At 33.2% G+C, this 21,439-nt stretch overlaps 1 protein-coding gene across 1 annotated transcript in view; it reads left to right on the top strand.

The window, feature by feature from the left end:
* Window positions 1-21,439, top strand: part of SNX6 (sorting nexin 6) — a 163,079-nt gene that overhangs the window by 88,157 nt on the left and 53,483 nt on the right. The window contains exons 2-3 of the mRNA XM_031949301.1: window positions 3,702-3,800; window positions 3,973-4,020. Of these exons, the coding sequence (XP_031805161.1) occupies window positions 3,702-3,800; window positions 3,973-4,020 (147 nt within the window). The remainder of the gene's footprint in view (window positions 1-3,701; window positions 3,801-3,972; window positions 4,021-21,439) is intronic.

Here is a 21,439-nt window from a genome sequence, read left to right as displayed (position 1 = left end):
TGAGCATTGGACATATTTACTTAACCTGAGCTGATGACATTTATTGGTATTTGACATTTATTAATATTTAGTTTATTAGCTGGACCACTATCTGCTTGATTAAGTCTGAAGGTCTGATTTTCTGTTTCGTAGAAATCAGGAGATTTCAGGGAAACAGAGACCTTCCATTCCAATGTCTCCAAATAGCAACAACCAATTAGTGCCTTCCCCTCCCCTTATCAATGCTCTCTTACTTGTGATATAATCTCTTGTATAAAAGCTATGTATTTTTACTACTTCTTTAACCCTCCTACTGCAAGCTTTCTCTTTTTTATCTCCCAATGGGACAGCTCATCCTCCGGAGGTTTTTAATAAATAACTTTTTTGGCTTCTGAGTGATCTCCGAGTAGTCATTTTGGGTAAGGGTTTTCTACATCCCTCACATGGTTTTATAAATAAGAAAAGTAGGAGAATAAGAGTACCTAGAACGAACATATTTGTGCAAGCTCTGTCTAGTTAGGGCTGGTATGATCCAGTTTGAGCTAGTTGAACAGGCAGTTCCTGGCAATAGCAGCAGTGTTCTGGGTTCACTCATTGGGCAACCCAAAGGATCACTAATATGTAAAATTCAAGCAGTCACTCATTTCTGATTGGCTGATTTTGATTTCTAAGTTATTTCAACCTCTCCTAGATGATAAGGGAGCTCAAGCATATCAAGTAAACTCATTATTCATTCTACTTCTACACTAGGGATGTGTCTTCACATTATAGGCTAGACTCTCAATTTGGTTTAGCCCTTCTGTTGAGATGGCTTTATTGGGATAAAACTGTGCTACAGCCCTCTTAATATTAATACCTTTAACACATTAATTATTTCCTATTTAGTGCTTTGTGTAGTATATTCATTTTCATGTTGTTTCCCCTATTAAATTGTAAAGTCTTTGGAAGGGATTCTCTTTTGTTGTTTTTTTTTGTATCCCCAATGCTTAGCACAGTCCCTCACACATAAAGGTACTTAATAAATTTTGATCTATTGATTACAATTAATTGGTCTGAGTATTGGCTCTGGAATCAAAGTACTTGGATTCAAATCACAGCTCTATCTCTTCAGTGTTATTCTGAACATATCACTTAACCTCCCTGTCTGTTTCTTCAATTGTAAAATTAAGAGATTAAACTAAAGGATCTTTATTATCCTTTCCAGTTTGAATCTTCCAACTGAACCAAATTCAGATAAATTTTTTTGTTTCATTTCAAAATGATAATATTCAAATGGAATATTATGCTTGACTTCTGATGAAGCCTAGTTCCTAAAGTATTATTCAAGGACAAAGATAAACTCCCTATTTCAAAGGGCTATATCACACATAAGTTTTCTTCCTTTTTTCTTGAGGCAAATATGGTTAAATGACTCATCCAGGGACACATAGCTAGAAAGTGTCTAAGGCAGTACTGGAGGTGAAATTGCCATTTAGCTACCCCCAGTTTTTAATGATTATAATAGATTCTTTGTTTTTCTTTTCTAAGGCTGGCTGAAAGTATAGAGGCTCTATTCAGAAGCCTAATCCCTCTACTAATCTACATGTGAAATTTTACTTGTTTCTTTTAAATCTGGCTCTCTTCAGTCAAATCCTGCTGTCCTGGAGGTTCAACATATTAATATTGAATTTAGTGAAAATACCTGATCACAATAGCCCACTTATACTGTGAAACTCAAAATATCTACTAGCCTCAACTTTGATCCTGCCTCCCCTCTTCCCACTGCTCACTGACTGGGTTACAGGTATGAACTATCCCAGATGATGGTTAAAGAAGCTTGAAACCTGGTTGTCTTTCTTAAATCATCTGATAAAACAAGTTTGAAGAGTATCTCCAAATATAATAATAGATACTGAAGGAGGCTTCTAAATCTGATTCTTAAGCACTAATTGTTGACATATTGGGGGGAGGGTCAGGGAGTTTAAGGAGCCTACATACAATTCTATAATGAGAAGACTTCCAAATTCTGTCTTTCACAGAAATTGGCATTATAGAGAGACTTACAAGACCTGTTAAAATGTTTTCTTAAAAGAAGCTGAAAACTGCTTAATTTATAACTTTTATATAGAACCTATCCTTTTGACTACCTTAGAACATAATTAAGGAAATGAGCTTGTAGCAATTGAAGCGATGATGCATTTGCCATTTACTACTATTGGACTTCAGCAGTGAATCAGCACTTCAGCACTGGAGTCAGTAAGACAATTCAGCCTCAGGTATTAGTTGAGTGACCATGAATAGTAAAACTCTATTTATACCAGTTTCCTGTTGCAAAATGAGTTGGAGAAGAAAACCCCAAATAGAGCCATAAGACATAAAAATCAGACACAAGTGATCAAGAGGAAAACAACCTAAGAGAATTAATCAGTTTTCTAAGTTTTTAATATCTTTTTTGGATCCTGTCATCCAGAATGATGGCCATCTCTCCTAACTTTGTGTCATTTATAGACCTGGTAAGAATTTTATCTATGTTAAACTCTATAGAACACATTCATGGAACACTCCAGTGGAGACTACCAGACAAGCATTTGAACCATTAACAACTACACTTTTGTCATGCCATTTAATGAATTCTAAATCTACATTTTACTATCTTTTCTATAAAAATAGGACATTTGCTAAAAATTAATACAAGTTACAATAACCAGCTCATTTTAACGGGAAGGGGGGAAGAAGAGGTCCTTCTCTTTTACTTAGGGACTATATTCTAAAATGAAAAGTTCTGTATAATCACTAAATCCTCAATTAGAAATAATCCCTAATTTCTTGGAAGAGGTTGAGTTTTCTATCTAACTTTGCATTTATTTAACTCTCTCTGATTAAGTCTTGGCCTCTTTGTGGAGGTAAAATCATATTTACTAAGAAAAGGGAGTTGGGGAAAGAGGTAAATCTTTTCTTGGAACTTCATTCGGCGTGAATTCTCCCCTTCCCCCTGCCTGTAAATAGTCTTTTCTGCATTACAAACCCTTCAGATCAGAATGCTTTAATTTCTTATTTCCAATTTTGAGATAGATTCTTCCCTTTTATATGAAATACTCTTAGACCCAGTCTATTACATAATGGCTCTGATTGATTAAAGGAAGTGTAATGTACTCTGTTTACATTCAGTTTTTATGGTTTGATTTTTTAAAACAATTTAAGCATCCTCATCTAATTAAGATATTAGAGATACAGTTTTTGACCTCGCAGTATACTAATATCTAGACAAACTGCATCTACAGCATTTCTCAGATCTACAAATCTAGAAACTCCAAAAAAAAAAAAATATTTTTTTAATGAATTAAAAGTTAATATGAAATAACTTGCTTTTCACTAAGCATGTCCTTAAGGATGAATTCTTTCTACAATTTCCACAGGAAGCCAAGCCCGTCTCAATGACTTACAGTTTGCAGACTGTTTTCTTCCCATTGGAGAAAACTAGATCATTTGTAAAAGGTGGTCAGAACCTCGTAAATTTTAAATTGGAAATTGATGGGGAAATTCCCTTCCACTCCTACGCGTACGGGCGTGTGCATTGTTTGGGAAGAACTTTAGACAAACTGAGAACACCCGCCTGCTGCAGAGGAAGAGGAGACAGTAGAGAAGAAGCTCCCAGGACACGGAGTACAATATGCCCGCGCGGTTTCCCCTCTGCAAAGTAAGCTGCACCACAGCTCAGAGAGACTGCATTTGGAATCTTTAAGACCGGATGTGTCTTGCGCCCCGCCTGCCTCCTGCCGACTTCCACCGACCTCCGTTTCCTGTGCGCCTGCGCTAGCCCTTGGCTTGGAGCAGCCATGATGGTGGGTGTTTTCTGCTCCTTGGAGCGTCCGGGCACGCGGCCTGGGCCGTGGGGACGGCGGGGGCTGCAAGCGGGGAAGGGTGGGGGGCTGCGCCCGCTTTGCACTAACTTCTCTCCTTTATATTTCCCCTTTCCCACCTTCTTCCTGGGTGCCTCCGGCGCCAACTCTGCAGGAAGGCCTGGACGACGGCCCTGACTTCCTCTCTGAGGAGGATCGAGGAGTAAGTTTTGATTCGTTTACTTCTGGCGCCCCCTCCTCCTTTCTTTGGGCTAGGGAGGGCACCTCCTTTGTCTGGTGTTGCACTAATGCCCCACGACAAGCTTTGCGCTTGGCTTCTGCCAGCCGCCGTGCTTCGCCCCGCCCTTCTGCAGTTCGCCTTCCTTAGGGGACGCCCCTATTTCTGTGTCCCGGGGAGTTTTAACCCGTTCTTCAGCTTTTCATAGTTAAGAATATTTGACATTTTGAAAACTCATTTTCTTTTACCCTCGTATAAGAACATCCTACGCTTGAGAGTATTTTTTTTTTTAAATTGGAGTTTGGAGATTGATAAACTTTTTCTTACCCCGTTTTCCTTTTACCCGTTGCTCGTGTACTTTGCAAATGTGATCTTTATACATATTAATGAAAATCGGTTTAGCCTCGAAAAGTTTCCACTGATTTATTATCATTACAGTCAGTACCTAGCTTTCAATTATTTTCCAAAAGTGTTTTCATTTTGCTACCATACATGTATCTTAGATTGTATAGGAAGTGTGAAATTGGTGAATGCTTGATATTAAACATAAAGGATAATGTATTGATCAGAGAGAAAGACATCAAAAGAAGGACATGCTTTTGCTATATTGATGAAAAAAATGGTACAAAAATCAGATTTCTAAACTTGGTCAAACTACAGAAATGCATAATCTCTACTCAAACGTGAGAAAAATTTTTAAATTTGTTATTGTGGGGAACTCCCCACCAATATACATAAGACAGTTATGTCTTATCAGATAAGACTTTTTTTTTGTTTGTTTTGGGGTTTTGTTGTTGCTTTGTCTTGTTTTTGAGGATTGTTGTTCAATCATGTCCAGCATTTCGGAACCCCATTTTGAGGTTTTCTTGGCAAAGATACTGGAATATTTGGCTACTTTCTTCAGTTCATTTTTGCAAATAAGGAACTGAAGCCAAGAGGATTAAGTGATCCTTGCGGAGCATCCCATAGCTAATGAAGTCAGATTTGAACTCAGGATTCCTCCTTTGCTCTCTATCCTCTGCACCACTTGGTTAATCTACTTCCCCTGTGTTGGTTTAAAAAAAATAAGATTTTTTAAAAAATGTTTTATAGCCTTGTTATTGTTTTTTGGTTTGCATTGCAAAGAACAAGTTATTTGACTAGATATCCAGTTAAAAAATATGGGAAAATAAAGTCAAACTCTTAAAATACTCCTCAGTGAAGCTCTTATCTTTTGACAATTTCCTGTCCCAGTTTATGGTGACTTGACTGACCCTCTACCACTTATAGCACTTTGTTCTAAAGCACCATCCATGGTGATAGGCACATAGGTTATTTCATAAGATGAAGTAAACTTTTATTGGTCATCTAGACTGATTTTTTTCCCTCTTAAGTCAAAGTGCTACTATTGCTTGCCTTTTAATTATATCTGTAAACCAAATACACACCTTTGCTCTTTTATGCTGTTAACAGTTGCTTAATGGAGTTAAATGCATAAAATAAAATTCATAAGATTAAAAATGAAGCCAAAAGATGCAGTTTTCCTCCCTCTGAAATCATTAACTATCCAAAATCTATCCATAATCCTTTGGGGAAGCAATAGAGCTAGGCTATTGTATTATTATTTTATAGGATTAGAAAAGAATGTGTTTGAATAGAAATATTTCCTTAATGATAAAACATTAAATTGAGAATAGACAAATATGAATTTGAAGAGTAATCATATTTTTATCAATTAATATTTAAAATTTTTAATTAACAAAAATCCTTTCCTACCTCCTTGTTCCAGACTGAAATTGATAAGGAGATCCTTGTAATAAATATGTACAGTCAAATAAAACAAATTCTTGCATTGGTCATTTCTCAAAAATATCCTATTCTGCATTGTGTGTCGAGATAAGTAGCTTACTTTACTGTCAGTCCTCTGAAAACATGGTCATTGCATCAGTTCGAAGTCCTTTGTTTTAATTGTGTTGTTACTGTATAAATTGTTCTGTTCACTTCATCTTGCATTGGTTTTCACAGTTCTACTCATTTTCTTCTGAAATTATCTTTTTTGTCTTTTCTTGTTGTTCAATATTCAGTACATTAACATACTATAATTTGTTCAGCTATTCCCAAACAAGGGACCTCCTTAGTTTTTAGGTTTTTTACCACTACAAAAAGAATTGATTAAATCTTTTGCTACATATGAGTTGTTTCCCTCTATTAGGAAGTATTATTTTGTCAAAGAATACAATTTAGTGACTTTTTGGACATAGTTGTAAATAATTTTCCAGTGACTGGATCAGTTCATTAATGGGCCCCTCCAACATAACATTTTCCTTTTTTTTTTTTTTTTTTTTAGCAACTTTTCTTATCTAATAGGTATGTGTTGCCTCTAAAATGCTTTAATTTGCATTTCTCTTGTTTTTGATTTAGAACATTTTTTAATAAGGCTTTTGATATCATGAATAATTTCTTAGAAAGTTTCCTTTTTGTATCCTTTGATTTTGTTGGAGAATGGTTTTACTAAAATTTGAATCATGAAACCTTTAACAAGGAATCTTGCTGCAAAATTTCTTCCCTGGTTAATTGCTTATTTTTTTGAGTTTTACCTGCATTGTTTTTTTGGGAGGAAACTTCAATTTTTTGTACTCAAAATTGTCCTGTAATATTCTCTTACTTGATTATGAATGTTCCCCTTCCCTAAATTTAAAGTCTGTTTCTTTCTCACACCTTTAATTTGTTTATGATTCTTTTTTTAAGTCATAGGTATCAAAGAGTATTAGGTAATTTTAAAATGTTTAGCAGAGTAAAAGTTTTGGAAATCATTATGCAGCCAACTTCTGTGCTGTGATAGGCACATTTGGAGATTACCTTGCTGTAATGGGTTAGATATTTGTTTAGACTTGGTTTCTGCCAAACTGCAGTCCATTTTTCCGTCGAGTTTTGTAGAATGGCAAGTTCATTCCCTAGTAATTGAGGTTTTATTTTTTTATCCAGTGATAACTACCCTTTCAGCTAGGCACTTGACATTCCATAATGATAATTGATTAAGTTTAATTCAATCATTTCGAGTTTAAATTTCAGCAAAATAATAGAGACATTTATCAAACAGATCTTTACTTAGCACCTATAACTAAGTTTTTTTTTTCCCCAAATATTGGCTCGAATCCCACCTTCTATGAAGGGCTTCTCTCTAAAATTACTGTCCATTTATAATATATTTTTACATTCTGCATATCTTTTATGTGCATTGTTATTTACATATTGTCTCCCCCATTAAAAATAGGAATATTGGTTTTTGCCTTTGTTTGTATCAGGACTGCTTAGTATAGTACTTGGCACATAACAAGCTCTAAATAAATGCTTGTTGCTTGACTAATGAAGCAGCATGTCTACTTCCTTCCTGAGGCCTGTAAAGTTAGATGAGTGTAGAAATGAGACTAATTTAGTCAAATATAATACTTTCTTAAGATGTGTTTCAAAGTTTGGTTTAATATACTTGTGGGTATGGCTTTAATTTTTTGTTGTTGTTGTAACTTATAAGCAAAACTAAATATACAGAATAAAAATAAAACATTAATGCAAAGCCTTTAATATTTAACAGAATGTGGTAAGTTAACAAATACAATGTGTTTGTTTTTTCTTCTTTTATATCTGTCTGAAGTTCCTTTGCCTTTAACATTGTTAAAGGTCAAAATGGTACTAAATTTTTTGGGATTCCATGTGTATATGTATATCTTTACATAGTTGTACTTATGTGCTGATTAAATCTTTTCTAAGCTATGAAAATCTTGACAGGACAAAAAAACTAAGAATATTCTTTTTTTAAATGGAAGGGATCTAACATTAAAAAAGAATAAACTTCATAGCACAATATAAATGTAGAGTCATGAGATTTGGGTTTGAATCCTAACCCTCCCACGAGTTCCCTATGTGATCTTGGCAAGTCTCTTAACTTTTCTGTGTCTCACTTTTCCTCTCATGTAAATCTCTTAAGGTTCATTCCACCTCCAAATCTGTGACTCTATGCAATATAATATAGATTGTTATACAAACAGAGCTTCTGTGTGTCTGTATACTCCTTCAAATCATCTAACATACTTAAACAAGAATTTTTTCTTAAAAATCTAGTTCCTTATCCTGATTCCTAATGCATAGTCTTTTAAACTTTTGAACAACTTTAACTACTAGGAAGTTTTCTTTAATATCAAGCTTACTTCTTTGGCATTCAGCAACTCCCTAGTGTTCTTAATTTTTTTGCCCCCCCTACAGACAAACAATTATTCTTCATTCTTGCCATATGTTGTCCCTTTCTTAAGTTTTAAGTTAGTTCAGGTACTTTTCATGTGGCATGATACTGTTTCTTTACCACAGTATATGAAAATTATTTCTAATAACTTGTTTGTATCTGACCAGGACAAAGTATAGTAGGACTCTGATTTCTTTAATCCTAGATACTCTATTATACCTTTCTTAAAACAGACTAATGCATTTAATTTTTTGGTTTCCATATCACACTTTAGACTCTAACCTTGCAATTCAACAGAACCTCTATAGCCATACTTCCCTCATTATATTTGTCTTCTTGGACCCAGTCTATTATAATAACCTGCTAGTTGGCATCCCTAACACAAGTCTTTCCCCACTCCACTCAGTTCATATTTCACTCAACTATCAAAATAATATTTCTAAAGCACAGGTTTGACCATGTTGCCTCCTACTCAGTAAACTCCAATATCTTTGTCATATGCAGGATAAAATATGAAAAATTCATTTTGGCTTTCAGAGTCCATTATAACCTTTCTTTTGCTCTCTTCACCTTTCTAGTCTTCTATCTCATTTCTTAACTGGACATTTTCACTAACTGTCTATTCCCCATGCTGGGAATGTTCTCCCTCCTCATCTCTGCATTCTAGCTTTCATCAAGTCCTAGGTAAAATCCTATCTATAGGAAGAATTTCCAGAGCCCTCTTAAATCTAATCTGAGTCTTCTGAGATTATTTCTGATTTATCCTGCTCTGGCATAGTTGTTTGCATATTGTCTCCCCAATTAGATTGCATATCTTGAGAGCAAGAACGATATACCTTCTTTACTAGGCACAGTGCCTGAAATATAATAAGTGCTTAATAAAATGTTTATTGATTGATTGTCTTAGAACTCAAGTATAAAAGTGAATTCTTAACTATACTTGTCTCTTCCATTAGAGTGAAAGCTTAAGGGCAGAAACTTTTTGTATCTCCTGTATGTGTAACAATCCTTGAATTGTAGATGTAGTAAGCTTTGCATTTCATAAATGCTTGTTGATTGATTTTCTGCTTATGAAATAATTTTCTTAATCTGTAGAATCTTTTGGGGTTGGGTATGGTGATACTCTCCTGTAATTCCTATTACTGGCGAATCTCTTTAGCTTTAAAATAGAGTCTCAATTGGCTAAACTGAGTATGTGTCTGCACTAAATCTAGCATCAGTAAGTATAATTGGTCCCTAAAATTAGGGGGGCCTCTGTTCCTCAAGAGGAACAAGGTTGAAATCAACAGGTTTCTAGCTAATAGCCGATTAAATTTGCCATGCTGATTAATAGAGGGATCAGACTCTTGAACTATTGTACCTCCAATCTGGGTGAGATGTGAGATAGGGAAAGCCTCCCTCTTTTTTTCCATTCCCTTAAGATATCTTTTGGAACCTATTTATCCTTTGTTGTAGTTATTTGCTATTGTCATTATTTATAGCTTTGTCCAAGTCATTGATAAAACTAAAACAATGCAGATCCAAGAACAGATTCCCAACAATCTTAATTAGAGACCTCTTTCAAAGTTGCAACTAAAGTTTTAATGTCTAACATTTGGGTTTGACTACTAAACTACTTCTAAATTCTATGCATGCATAGAGTCACTAACATCTATGCATGCAGATAATCTAAGAAACGTTGCTAAAAAATGTTTGGCTAAAATCTAAGGAAACTTTTTTTTCACAATTGAATTTTATGAACTGTTCAAAGAGTAATTAATTCCAATACAATAAATTATTTCTTTTTTTTTTATTAAAGCTTTTTAATTTCTGAAACATATGCATGGTAACTTTTCAAGATTAATCCTTGCAAAATCTTTTATTCCAATTTTTCCTCACCTTCCCCTTGCCCTCTCCTTTAGATGGCAAGTAATTCAATGTATGTTAAACATGGTAAGAATAAATGTTAAGTCCAATGTATCCGTGTGTGTGTGTATGTGTGTGTATATATATGTACACACACACACATACATACATACATATACAGTTATCTTGCTGCACAAGAAAAATCAGATCAAGAAGGAAGGGGGGAAAATGAGAAAGAAAACAAAATTAAAGCAAACAACAACAGAAAGAGTGAGAATGCTATGTTGTGGTAACACACCCAATTCCCACAGTTCTCTCTCTGGGTGTAAATGGCTCTATTCATCACTGAACAAGTGGCACTGGTATAAATCATCTCAGTATTGAAGAAAGCCACATCCATCAGAATTGATTGTCTTATAGTCTTGCTGTTGCCGTATATAATGATCTCCTGGTTCTACTTATTTCACCTAGTATCTGTTCGTGTAAGTTTCTACAGGCCTCTCTGAAATTACCTTGCTGGTCATTTCATATAGAACAATAATGTACCATAATATTCATATATCATAATTTATTCATCCATTTTCCAATTGATGGACATCTCAGTTTCCAATTTCTTGCCACTACAAAAAGGACCGCCACAAACATTTTTGCACATGAGGATCTCTTTTTCTCCTTTAAGATATCTTTGGGATATAATCCCAGTAGAAACACTGCTAGATCAAAGGGGATGCACAATTTAATAATTTTTTGAGCATACTTCCAAACTGCTCTCCAGAATGGCTGGATCCGTTCACAGGTCCACCAACAATGTATCAGTGTCCCAGTTTTCTCACATCTCCAACAGTGATCATTATCGTTTCCTGTCATTTTAGCCAAGTATGTAGTGCTATCTCAGAGTTGTGTTAATTTGCATTTCTCTGATCAGTAGTGATTTGGAGCACCTTTTCATATGACGAGAAGTAATTTCAATTTCATCTGAATATTGTTCATAGCCTTTGACCATTTGTCAATTGGAGAATGGCTTGATTTCTTATAAATTTGAGTCAATTCTCTATATGTTTTAGAAATGAGGCCTTTATCAGAACCTTTGAATGTAAAAATGTTTTCCCAGTTTATTGCTTCCCTTCTAATCTTGTCTGTATTCGTTTTGTTTGTACAAAAACTTTTTAACTTAATATAATCAAAATTATCTATTTAGTGATCAATAATGATCCCTACTTCTTCTTTGGTCACATTCCTTCCTCCACAGATCTGAGAGATAAAGTATTCTTCTAATTTATTTATAATATCATACTTTATGTCTAGATCATGAATGCATTTTGACCTTATCTTGGTATATAATGTTAAGTGTGGGTCAATTCCTAGTTTCTGCCATACTAGTTTCCAATTTTCCCAGCAGTTTTTGTCAAATAGTGAATTCTTATCTTATAAGCTGGGGTCTTTGGGGTTTGTCAAACACTAGATTATTATAGTTATTGACTATTTTGTTCTGTGAACCTAGCTGATGAACTAATCTATTTCTTAGCCAGTACCAAATGGTTTTGATGACCGCTGGGAATCTATCTATAGTTTTAGGTCTAGTACAGCTAGGCTACCTTCATTTGATTTTTTTTTTTTTTTCATTAACTCTCTTGAAATTCTTGACCTTTTGTTATTTTTTTCTAGGTCAACAAAATAGTTTCTTGGGAGTTTCATTTGTATCGCACTAAATAAGTAGATTTCCTTAGGGAGTATTGTCATCTTTATTATATCCGCTCAACCTATCCAAGAGCACTTGATATTTTTCCAGTTGCTTAGATCTGATTTTATTTGTGTGGAAAATGATTTGTAGTTTTGCTTATATAGTTTTTGACTTTCCCTTGGCAGATAGATTCCCAAATATTTTATCCTGTCAACAGTTATATTATATGATGCTTACTGACAGTTTTAAATACATACTCCTGACTATTTTAAGGAAAAGTCCATTTATTCCTATTCTCTCTAGTGTTTTTAATAGGAATAGGTGTTGGATTTTATCAAATGCTTTTTCTGCATCAATTGAGATAATCATGGTTTTTGTGAATTTGGTTATTGATATAGCCAGTTATCCAAATAGTTTTCCTAATATTGAACCAGCCCTGCCTTCCTGGCATTAATCCTATTTGTTCATGGTGTATTGTCCTGGGGGTGATTTTTTTGTAATCTCTTTGCTAGTATTTTATTTAATATTTTTCTATCAATATTCATTAGGGAGATTGGTCTATAATTTTTTTTCTCTATTTTTGTCCTACCTGAGTTAAATATCAGTATCATGTCTGTGTCATAAAAGGAATTAGGTAGGAGTCCTTCGTTCCCTATTTTTTCAAATAGTTTATGTGGTATTGGAGTTAATTGTTCTTTAAATGTTTGGTAGAATTCACATGTAAATCCATCTGGTCCTGGGGATTTTTCCTTAGGGAGTTGATTAATAGCTTATTATATTTCTTTTTCTAAAATGGCACTATTTAAGTAATTTATTTCCTCTTCTGTTAATCTGGGCAATCTGTATTTTTGTAAATATTCCTCCATTTCACTTAGGTTGTCAAATTTATTGGAATAAAGTTGGGCAAAGTAACTCCTAATTATTGCTCTTATTTCCTCTTCACTGGTGGAACGTTCTCCCTTTTCATTTTTAAGACTAACAATTTGATTTTCCTCTTTCCTTTTTCTAAATAGATTTACCAAAGCTTTATCTATTTTATTGTTTTTTTCATAAAACCAACTCTTAGTTTTATTTATTAATTCAATAGTATTTTTACTTTCAATTTGTATTTCTCCTTTTAATTTTAGAATTTCAAGTTTAGAATTTGATTAGGGGTTTTTAATTTGGTCTTTTTCTAGCTTTTTAAGTTGCAAGCCCAATTCATTGATCTTTTCTTTCTCTATTTTATTCAAGTAAGCCTCTAAAGATATAAAATTTTCCCTTATTAGCACTTTGACTGCATCCCACAAATTTTGGTATGTTGTCTCATTGTTGTCATTCTCTTGGATGAAATTATTAATTGTGTCTATGATTTGCTGTTTCACCAAATCATTCTTGAGGATGATATTTAGTTTCCAATTACTTTTTGGTCTATTTACCCCTCACTTTTTGTTGAATGTAGTTTTTAGTGCCTTGTTACCTGAAAAGAATGCATTTACTATTTCTGCCTTTAATTTTGAAGTCTTTATGTCCTAATATATGGTCAATTTTTGTATAGGTTCCATGAACTACTGAGAAGAAAGTGTACTCCTTTCTGAATCCATTCAGTTTTCTCCAAAGATCTATCATACTTAACTTTTCTTAGTATTCTATTTACCTCTTTAACTTCTTTCTTATTTATTTTGTGTTTTGATTTATCTAGTTCTGAGAGTGCAAGGTTGAGATGTCTCACTATTAAAGTTTTGCATTCTATTTTTTCTTGCAACTCTCTTACTGCTGATTGTTTCTTACAGAACAATAATATCCCATAACATTCATATACCATCACTTCAGCCATTCTCCCACTGATGGGCATCCACTCCGGTTCCAGTTTCTTGCCACTACCAAAAGGGCTGCCATAAACATTTTTATATAATGTGGGTCTCTTTCCCTCTTTTATGATCTCTTTGGGATATAAGCCCAGTAGAAACACTGCTGGATCAAAGGGTATATGCATTTTGATACCCTTGGGCATAGTTCCAAATTGCTGTCTAGTATGGTTGGATCAGTTCATAATTCTACCAACAGTATATTTTAGTGTCCCAGTTTTTCCACATCCCCTTTAACATTCATCATAATCTTTTTCTGTCATTTTAGCCAATCTGAGAGGTGTGTGGTAGTACCTCAGAGTTGTCTTAATTTGCATTTCTCTGATCAATAAGGATTTAGAGCACTCTCATATGACTAGAAATGATTTCAATTTCTTCATCTGGAAATTGTTCATATCCTTTGACCATTTATCAGTTGGAGAATAGCTTGAATTCTTATAAATTTGAGTCAATTCTCTCTATATATTTTAGAAATATTTTATCAGATCCCTTTAAGACAAAAATCTTTTCCCAGTTTATTGCTTGTCTTCTAATCTTGTGTACATTGGTTTTGTTTGTACAAAAACTTTTAACTTAATGTAATCACAATTATCTATTTTGTGTTTAATTATGAGTTCCAGTTCTTCTTTGGTCACAAATTCCTTTATTCTCCGCAAATCTGAAAGGTAGTCTATCTTTTGTTCTTCTAATTTGCTTATAATATCACTCTTCATCTAAATCATGAACCCATTTCAATTATTTCTTTCATAATGCATATTTCCATATATACACCCCTCTCTTCCTATATTCTTCCCTTTTTTAAAAGTTCATTTTCTTTTGTTTTACTTTAAAGCCTTTTTATATTCTGAGTTCATTGCCATTTCATCAGAAAGCAAAGGACAGGCTTTAAATATACACAAGGTGGTTTATTCTGCATCCATTTAAAAAAATTTTTTTCCCTTTTTTATTGAACTGAACACAAATAAGAAAAAAACAATAGAAAAAAGAAAGAAAAAAAATTAAACTAATTTTATTATATCTGCTGATAAATCCTGTACAATTCTGTTTGTAACTCCAGCGTATTTGAATTGAGCTTTTTGTTTCTTCCAAAATTTTCTCTTTGATCTGGGGATTTTGAAATTTGGCAGTAATATTGCTATATATGTTTTCCACAAAGGATCTCTTTGAGGGTCAGTTTTTTTTATGTCTACTTTCTCCTCATGTTCCATCACTCCGGGATAATTTTCTTAAAATATTTCTTGCATTATTATGGTTCTTTTGTTGGTTATAGCTTTCAGGTAGTTCAATTTTTCTTACATTTTCTCGTCTTGATCTTCTCTTCTTCAGATCAGTTTTAATTAAATCTTACTCGATTTTTCTGTTTCTTTTAGTTTTCCTCAATCTCTTATGTTTGATTTTCAAAGTCTTTTTTGAAGTCTTTGATTTCTTTCTGATCAGGTAGCTCTTTAAGGTTACTCTTGTATTTCGCATTACTCTTTGGGGTAGAAAAGGCCTTTTTTACTTTACTGTCCTTTTCTGAAGATAAACCCTGCTCTTTCCTATTCTCATAGTAATTTATATGGTTGGGTTTTTTCTTTGCCTTTTCATTATTACTATTATTATTATCATTATTATGATTAATGAAAACTATTAACGTAAACACCGCTAATCCTGACATAGTGGGGGATGGTTCCTCTAGCTTCACTTCAGCCCTCTCCTCTGACCTGGAACCCCAAACCAAAAGCTCCTTCTGCAAATACCCACAGTCAGAGTGTTACTGCCCCACTATTTTTGCACTCATCAGATGTGCTGGTATTTCAGCAATACAACTGGGCCTTAAATCAGTCGGGATTCCCTCAAGTCTTCCTACTTTCAGATCCCCATTCCCCTCACTGCTGAAGAGGGAAAGGTCCCCATGATTCTTCTAGTTGAGGCTCCAGCCAACCCCAGCTAGCCCCGGGTTTCCCCATTTGCCGTTTCTATGGAACTAGCATTTACACTTCACATTGGTTAAACCCTGTCCTGGGATCTTTCTTCTGTTCTTCTAGGATTGTCACAAGAGAACTCTTGTTCCACCCCAATTAGACTTTTGTTTTTCACCAGACTGTGTTCACTCTGAAGGACAAATTTGTTCTGTTGATGGGAAAAATCTGGAGAGCTTGAAATTTTCTGACCCACTCTGCCATATTCTAGAATCCTTCATGCATGCATCTTTTTAGCCACAACTGCATATATCTGTATGAAGGACAGAACTTAGTGTCAGCTTTGGTTTATTCCCCGATAATCTTAAAATCACCCTCTCTTTGTTTCTGCTTACTTCCTGGTGAATGCAGATGGGAAAAATAATGAAATTGTGTTAACTAGATCTAACATAAATTTGTTACCTATTCTCAACTGGATTCTAACCACAGCAAGGTAATCTTTTTACACTTCCCTAATTGTTGCACTATCTTACCTTACTGCAGCAACTTTTTCAACATTTTTCATCCCTCATCAGATAAATCAATTAAAAGTGCCCATTTTATGAAATCATCTCTGTTTGGCTTAAGAACTCTTCTACATCCATAGCTATAGATTCTCCTTCCTGTCCTGTTCCTCTAATTTGTTTATGATAGATTTTTTTTTGTCTAGGCTCTATCTCCATTTGGAACTCACTGTGCAGGGTGGCATATAAAGTATTAATCTAACCCTAATTTCTTACAGATTGCTTAACCATTTGCCTGGCATTTTTTGTTAAATAATAAATCCTTACTCCCTAAAAGATGTCTCAAGAAATATCAAACACAGTTTTTTTCTGGAAACATAATTTATTTCATTGATCAACATTTCTATTTTTTCACCACTACCAAATTGTTATGAAAATTACTGTTTTATAGTATCATTTCTTCCAGGTTAATTTTTTTTCTACATAGTGACATTTAGTATTTTACTGTGGCACTGGATTTGTTTATTTATTTTGGTAGTATTGTCATTTTTATTATATTAGCATGGTCTACTGATGAGCAATTTTTTTGGTCATTTCATTGTATTGGGGATTTGTAATTTAATCTCTGAATGTTTTGTTATTTATCTTATATTCTGGTTATTTTTAATGGACTTACACTTTCTAGCTCTTTCTGCTGGATTATCCTTAATATTTCAAAAACTAACAATTTTTGTGGGTTTATTTTATATCCTGTTATATAATTTAAATTAGCTATTGTTTCCATTAATTTTCAATTCAATCTCTTAGGATTCTCTAAATATATCATATAACCTGAAAAAAAAGTAATGGTTTTGTTAATTCTTTTACATATCCCCTCATTTTTTTTTCTTTATGATATTGAATAATAGTGGTGACAGTGAATATTTTTACTATCTCTCTACTTTTATTTTAAAGTCATCTAGAGTTTCATCTTCTCTGTTAATGATAGCTCTTTTTAAACAGAAAAATAAATGCCAGTTTTTATTTTTCTTCCCAGGTTATTTTTACTTTCTTCCTAAATATGATTTTTCTTGTGTAATAAGACAACTGTATAAGTATGTATACATATATTGCATTTAACATATACTTTAACATATTTAACATGTATTGGACTACCTGCCATGGGGGGAGAGGATGGGAGGAAAGGGAGAAATGGTTTTGCAAGGGTCAGTGTTGAAAAATTACCCTTGTATATGTTTTGTCAATAAAAAGCTATAATAAATAAATTGATTAATTAATTAAAAAAAGAAAAATAAATGCCAGAAACAATTTTATTTAATATTAATCAAAATGTCCAAGCCATTTTTGGCCTAAAAAGAATGAAGCTACCAAAATCGTCATTTCCTCGTATCCCTGCCCTCAAGACAATTTTAGGTAACAATATTTTAAAAAGAAACCTGAAGAAGACAATCACCAGGACAGCTAGGTGGCGCAGTGGTTAAAGTATCAGCCCTGAAGTCAGGAGAACCTTAATTCAAATTTGACCTCAGACACTTAACACTTTCTAGCTGTGTGACCCTAGGCAAGTCACTTAACCCCAGTTGCCTGTTTAAAAAAAAAAAAAAAAAAGACGATAATCACCACATCTAAAAATTTCAATTTCAGATGAGAAACTAGTTCTCATTCCTTCTTGTATTATTGACCTAAAGAAATCAATAGGACTGCTTGCTCTGAGATCAATATTAAAATTTCTCCTGAATAGTGAAGAATATCTTCTGCATGATGAAGAGGATACTTCTCTTTAATTAGAATAGTGGGCATTTTCCTTGAAGTCGTCTAGTCCTTTTCATGGGGATAAAGAAAATAAGACTTAACTTACAATGCTCAGTATTCCAATTAACTTAAGGAGTATGTTCTAAGTTGCTTAATTCATTTCCTTACAAAAATTGTTTTTGCCCTCAAATTATCACTACCTTCAAGTCTAGGAAGTCTTGAAAGTTTTTTTTTTTATTATTATTCCAAAAATACTGCTTTGATATTTTCAGTTTTGCAAACAAGGAATTTTAATATGCTTCTCTACCATAGTAAGGAAAAGTTCATTGTGATTTGTGAATTCTATGTTTTTGAGTTTGGAGTATTTTCTTTGTTTTACATAAAAGGGTACTTTTTCCCCTACTTTGTTTTTGTTTTTGTTTTAATTTTTATTTTCAGTTCCAAATTCATTGCCTTTTTTCACCTATGCTTCCACCTTTTGAACAGACAGGAAATACTATATTTTTACATTAGCTGCTTTCTGTCAAGGTTAAGGGACAAGAAAAATAAGAGAGAAAAATATGCTTCAAGCTATACTCTTGAGGTTATCAGTTTGACATCTTCAGGTTCATGATATTTTTGATCATGAGTCCTTTGACATTGTCATCAATCATTGTATAGATCAGTTGCTAAGTTTTTTAAGTTAATTGTCTTTACAATGTTGACTATGACCATATACATCAGTTTTGTTGTTGTTGTTCTGCCCACATCAATTTGCATCAGTTCATACAAGTATTTCCAGGTTTTTCGGAAACCATTCCATTTATCATTTCTAACAACATAATATTCTGTCACATTGTTATCTCAAAACTTGTTTAACTATCGTCCAATTGAGCGGCATTTTGTTTCTAATTCTTTACCAACCCAAAAAGCCACTATAAATATTTTATTTTTTATATCTTTTTTTACTTTTCTTTGACCTCTTTGGGCTATAAGCCTAATAGCAGTATTGATGGGACAAAAGGTATGTAATTTCATATTCCTTTGCATATGATTACAGATTTTTATTCATCATGGTAAATATTTCAAATTAGTTCAAAATTGGACTAGTTCACAACTCCATCAGCATTGCATTAATTTTCCCATATTCCCTCTAGCATTTGTCATTTTCTTTTCTGTCATTTTAACCAATTTGTGGGTATGAGTTAGTACTTGGAGTTGTTTTAATAGGCATTTCTCTAATTATTAGTGCTTTGGACAATTTTTCATATGTCTGTTGATAACTTTGGTGTCGTCTTCTTCTGATAACTGTCTGTTTATATTCTTTGACACCTTTATCAGGGAAACTTGCTGTAAATTCTACTCCCTTCCCCTTCCTACTTTTCATTTTGGTTGCCTTGGCTTGCTTTGTACAAAAACGTTCTGATTTTATGTAATCAAAATTATTCATTTTATCTACTGTGAACGTCTTTATTTCTTGTTTGGTCATCAACAGTCTTTCTCCTGTCCATAGATCTGACAGGTTTAATTTCTTCTATGTTCCTCTAATTTGGTTATGACATACTTATATGTCTAAATCACTTTCTCATTTTGACCTTACCTTAATATATGAGTTGTTGGACTATACCTACATTCTGCTTTACTATTTAAGAGTTTTCCCAGTCTTTTGTTATATAGTGAATTCTTGACACAAGAACTTTGGTTTGATCACAGATAAGGTTACTATGCTAAATTTTTTCTGTATATTATGTACTAATCTATTCTGATCAACTACTCTATTTCCAGCCCACTCCAAACTGTTTAAATGATTTCTCCACTTATTCCCTTGATATTCTTTGATAATATGATTGGTAGGACATTGAATAAGTAAAATAGTTTAGGTAGCATTGTAATTTTTATTATATTGGCTCAGCTTGTCCACAAGCAATTAATATTTTTCCAGTTGTTTAGCTCTATCTTTCTGTGAAGAGTGTTTTGTTATTATGTTCATATAAATCTTATGTGTTTTGGCAGATAGATTCCCAAGTATTCCATACTGTCTGCAGTTACTTTAAATGAAATTTCTTTATCTCTTCCTGTTGAATTTTATTGGTAATGTGGAAAAGTTGATGATTTATATAAATTTATGTATGTTGCAATTTTGTTGAAATATTTCAATCAGTTTTTCAATTGTTTCTCTGTAGTTCTCTAAGTATATGATCATATCATTTGCAAATGAGTAATATTTTCCTAATATGGATTATTTAATTAGTATTAAAAATAAAATAATAACTAAAAGATTACAATAATATATACAAAGATTATGATCAAATGGAATTTATATCAAGGATACAGTGATGATTTGACATAAGGAAAACAAAACAATTTTTTATATCAATAATAAAAATTTTATTTAAAAATCATATTGGACAACACTCATTTCTGTTTAAAAAATTACTTGGAAGTACAGATAAGCATGGATTTTTCTTTAAATGGATTTTTTTTTTAAAGCATTTATCTAAAACCATTAACAAACATTGTTTGTAAATAGAGATAAGCTAGAAGCCTTTCCAGTAGGATTAGGTGTGAAACTGAAATATATCAGTGAAATGAGCATTTACAGCAATAAATATAGTAAAATTGTATTTGTCAAGTATCAAGTTTTGAGATTTGGGGATAACAATTCAATATTTGGTTTAAAAATTTTGGGGGGGAAACTGGAAAGCAGTATGGCAGAAATTGGGCATAGACCAATATCTTATGCTATTTACTAAGATAAGAGTCAAAATGGATTTATGACTTAGATATAAAGATAAATATTACAAGAAAACTTGGAAGAACATATTACTTATCAGACTTCTAGATAGGAGAACACTTTATGAATAGACAAAGTAATAGAGAGCTGAGTGAGATGTAAAAGAGAGAATTTTGGTTACAGTTATCCCTTTCACATTGCAGGGTTCCACATATACCCAGTGATCTGGAAAATTATATAAATTTTTTTGACTCTCTTTCATAATAGAGAAGTCTCCATTTTTTCTCTTAGAGGGTGTTAATAGTACTTTATTATGCTGACCTGCAATATATCTAAACCATGATAGAGAAAGTCATGATGTAGAAAGGATAATTGTATGTTGGATTTAAAAAGTTTTGTACAGATTTTTAAAATGTAGCCAAGATGAGGTCAGAAAGCAGAAAATTGGGAGGTAGGAAATGATATATATATGTAATTTTTCAGATAAAGGTCTTATGTCTCAAATATATTAAAAACATTGTTAAATTTATTGAAATGCAAGTCATTTCCCAATTGATAAATGATCAAAGGATATGAACAGGCAGTTTTCCAGTAAAGAAATCAAAACAGTTTATAGTTGTTATGGGACAGGTCAATTTTCTGAGAGCCTCCACAGCTATATATAACATCTGAGTTGCAGGGCAGCCTTTGCTGACACACAGCCTTTTGCACTGAGAATGAAATAAATTGGAGGCCAAGGGAAGAGGAGAGAGGTCCCAGACAATGCAACAACCTCTCAGTCAGAGAGGTCAGGGAACAGTAGCTGCCTCTCAGTCTCTTTTATATCATCCTCTCACAAAAGGAGATCCATTCTGGGTTGGATCTCCAGCAGCCACTGTCAGGTGGCTCCCATGTATTCCAACATACAGTCACATAAAAAACCTTTGAGATATCATTTTACATATAT

Source organism: Sarcophilus harrisii, chromosome 2 (genome assembly GCF_902635505.1).
Source record: "Sarcophilus harrisii chromosome 2, mSarHar1.11, whole genome shotgun sequence".
Classification (NCBI taxonomy): Eukaryota; Metazoa; Chordata; class Mammalia; order Dasyuromorphia; family Dasyuridae; genus Sarcophilus; species Sarcophilus harrisii.
The sequence above is the reverse complement of the archived record's forward strand: the minus strand, read 5'-3'. Positions and strand labels throughout refer to the sequence as shown.